The sequence below is a fragment of the Gossypium hirsutum genome, chromosome D10, assembly GCF_007990345.1.
Source record: "Gossypium hirsutum isolate 1008001.06 chromosome D10, Gossypium_hirsutum_v2.1, whole genome shotgun sequence".
NCBI lineage: Eukaryota > Viridiplantae > Streptophyta > Magnoliopsida > Malvales > Malvaceae > Gossypium > Gossypium hirsutum.
Window position 1 is genome coordinate 5184504 of NC_053446.1, and position 2311 is coordinate 5186814.

Genomic DNA, 2311 nt, shown 5'->3' on the forward strand with positions numbered 1-2311 from the left:
TAATTTAATATATAAATATTAATTTATCGAATTTTTTTATTAAAAAAATAAAATATAATCCAATTCCTAATTCAAAACTGCAGAATCATGAATAAGAGGAGCTTCTAGAAACTTAAAAAAGGAGGAACCCTGCAACAATCTGTTGGGTTATTAAAACAGAATATACCAACCCTTCATTACAATCTACAAGGCACAGTGATATGAGGAATCTCTTTTGACTAAACATGGGGGAAAAAGAACAAAAAGTGGGGTTGTTGAAAGTTCCCATCAAAGGCAGGCAGATCAAAATATAAAATGGAACTGAAAATGCTTCATAACTGCTTTTAATGACAGAGTTAAGCATTCACCTTAAGGTCCATTAAACAATAATTAAACTTGCAGCCAAAGTACAGATAAGATAACCCCTATACTCAATTTATAATAAACAAAACAAATCCACATACATTATTACAAATGCAAATTACCTAGGATGTTAACTAAAGATTGAGTTTTTGTTATTGTTGTGTTGTGTTTTTTTTTTTTTGTTACCCAGATCTGATTCTCTTCTGACTAGTAGCTTTACCATCAGATTTGAATGTGCCAGCTGATGAATCACCTTCAGATGAAACCTCCATTGACCTTGTGTAAGACGTTGAGAGATCAGCATACAGATCAACTACTCTTCTAATGTTGTTGTTCAACTCTTTAATTAACCCCACATTGCGGCTCAAGTTGTTTGGGATTTTGGACTCATGGTTTTGGTTAATCTCATTGATTAGCAGCCTGTTTTGGTCTAGGATGTCTTGTACCTGCACAAAACTCTTTTGAAATGTGTGCAAAACTTTCCCATCTATTTGAGTCCCATTGCTGAACCCTGAAAACACATCACCTTCCATCCCAATTATTCCTGCAAGGGGTAGAAAATTTTCAACAATTTTCCCAGTAACCAAGCAGAGGACTGAGAGTTTGTGCATAAGAGGCAATGAATTAAGCAGAAAAGAACAGACTTTGGTATTTGCTGTTGTGTCTAAAAAAGAAGGCAGACTCCTTTGCACATAAAAAGCTACTTTTTTTTTCTTCCTATTATCTTCTTGTTGTAAAAGGAAGAACTAAGCTATCATAATTTTGAGAGATCCCCCACAAAGATCATTAACCTAAATATAAAAAGACATCATTAAAAGAACATCAGAAATTATGAAAGAAAAACAAAATCTTTGTGTAAAAAAAGGGAAGGGGGAAGGAACATTGGAGCAATTTAATACAACGTTACAAAAGAGATGGCCTTTATATATAACTATATATCACTCAAAACAATGAAAAGTAAAACAAAAAATTGACTACTTAGAAACATAATTAATTACCTTAATTAGAATTAAAACATCACAAACATAATAACAGTTATAAAATACAATATTGAGTTGATATTCATTTTCCATTTCTTACCTGGAAACAAAAAGATATGTCTTGGGGTCAACACAAAGGGCGAGAAAAAGGCAACAAATCTGGAATCTCTGGAAAATCAAAATGGGATTTTGATTCTGATTTTGATTTTCAGAAAAAGAAGAAGATTTGAGCAGTTTTTATCTAGAGATTGGATTCAAGGATGAGGCCCTGAAAATCATGGAACTCAACAAAGAAAGAGAAAAAGAGAAAATATATATATATATTTATATATAAAGAAGGGAGATTTGATTGACACAATCAGAGAGACACAACTACATCGTTGTTTCCAACTTCTTGTTGATGTTGGGTTCTCTCTCTCTCTTTCTATCTGTTTTGTCTCTCTCTTGACTTTTATTTCATTTTTTTTCTCCTTTTGCTCTGCTTGCTCTCTCGCTCATTAATGGTGATGCTGAGGTTTTCATACTCTGTGATAGAGATCAACTTGTTTCCCTGGGGATGCGTATTTGGAGTTCTCTGGGGTGTCCATCAAAAAGGTTTTAAGGGTCACTCCATCTTCACCATTCATTTGGATTTCACTGGGTTAAAGAGCCGTCCGATCAGTTGATTAGGACCTTCTGGATAAAAGATTTTTATAATATGGTCAGTTTCCGTAAAATTCAATGATATTTTTCAGGCATAAAAAACTTTTAAACTTTTTTTTAAATAATTAAGTTTCTAATTTTTTTCATTTTCATTTTTTTATTAATTATTATTAATAGTTTCTCTTTTTTTATGTTAAATGTTATTTTATCTTATTTTATGTTGTTTTGTAAATGTTTAAATGCAATTACTTCATTTATTCACTTAATTTTTTTCTCTCTATTTTTTATCAATAAAATTGGCTCAATAAAATCGAGATTTTGTTGTTATAAAACACGATATTCTATAT

The 2311-nt window shown here is 31.4% G+C and overlaps 1 protein-coding gene across 2 annotated transcripts; it reads right to left on the minus strand.

The window, feature by feature from the left end:
• Positions 1-290: 290 nt before the first annotated feature.
• On the minus strand, positions 291-1858 carry LOC107913859 (protein ELF4-LIKE 4). 2 transcript variants are annotated; one of them, XM_016842521.2, is made up of 3 exons: positions 1423-1858; positions 987-1133; positions 291-886 (listed from the first exon to the last, which is right to left on the minus strand). In XM_016842521.2, exon 3 carries the CDS (start codon positions 873-875, stop codon positions 525-527), a length of 351 nt encoding a protein of 116 aa, XP_016698010.2. In that variant the 5' UTR covers positions 876-886; positions 987-1133; positions 1423-1858; the 3' UTR covers positions 291-524. The 2 variants fall into 2 exon arrangements, with proteins under 2 accessions (XP_016698010.2, XP_016698009.2); XM_016842520.2 differs by lacking the exon at positions 987-1133 and having other exon boundaries at positions 1423-1842.
• Between the last annotated feature and the right edge of the window lie 453 nt (positions 1859-2311).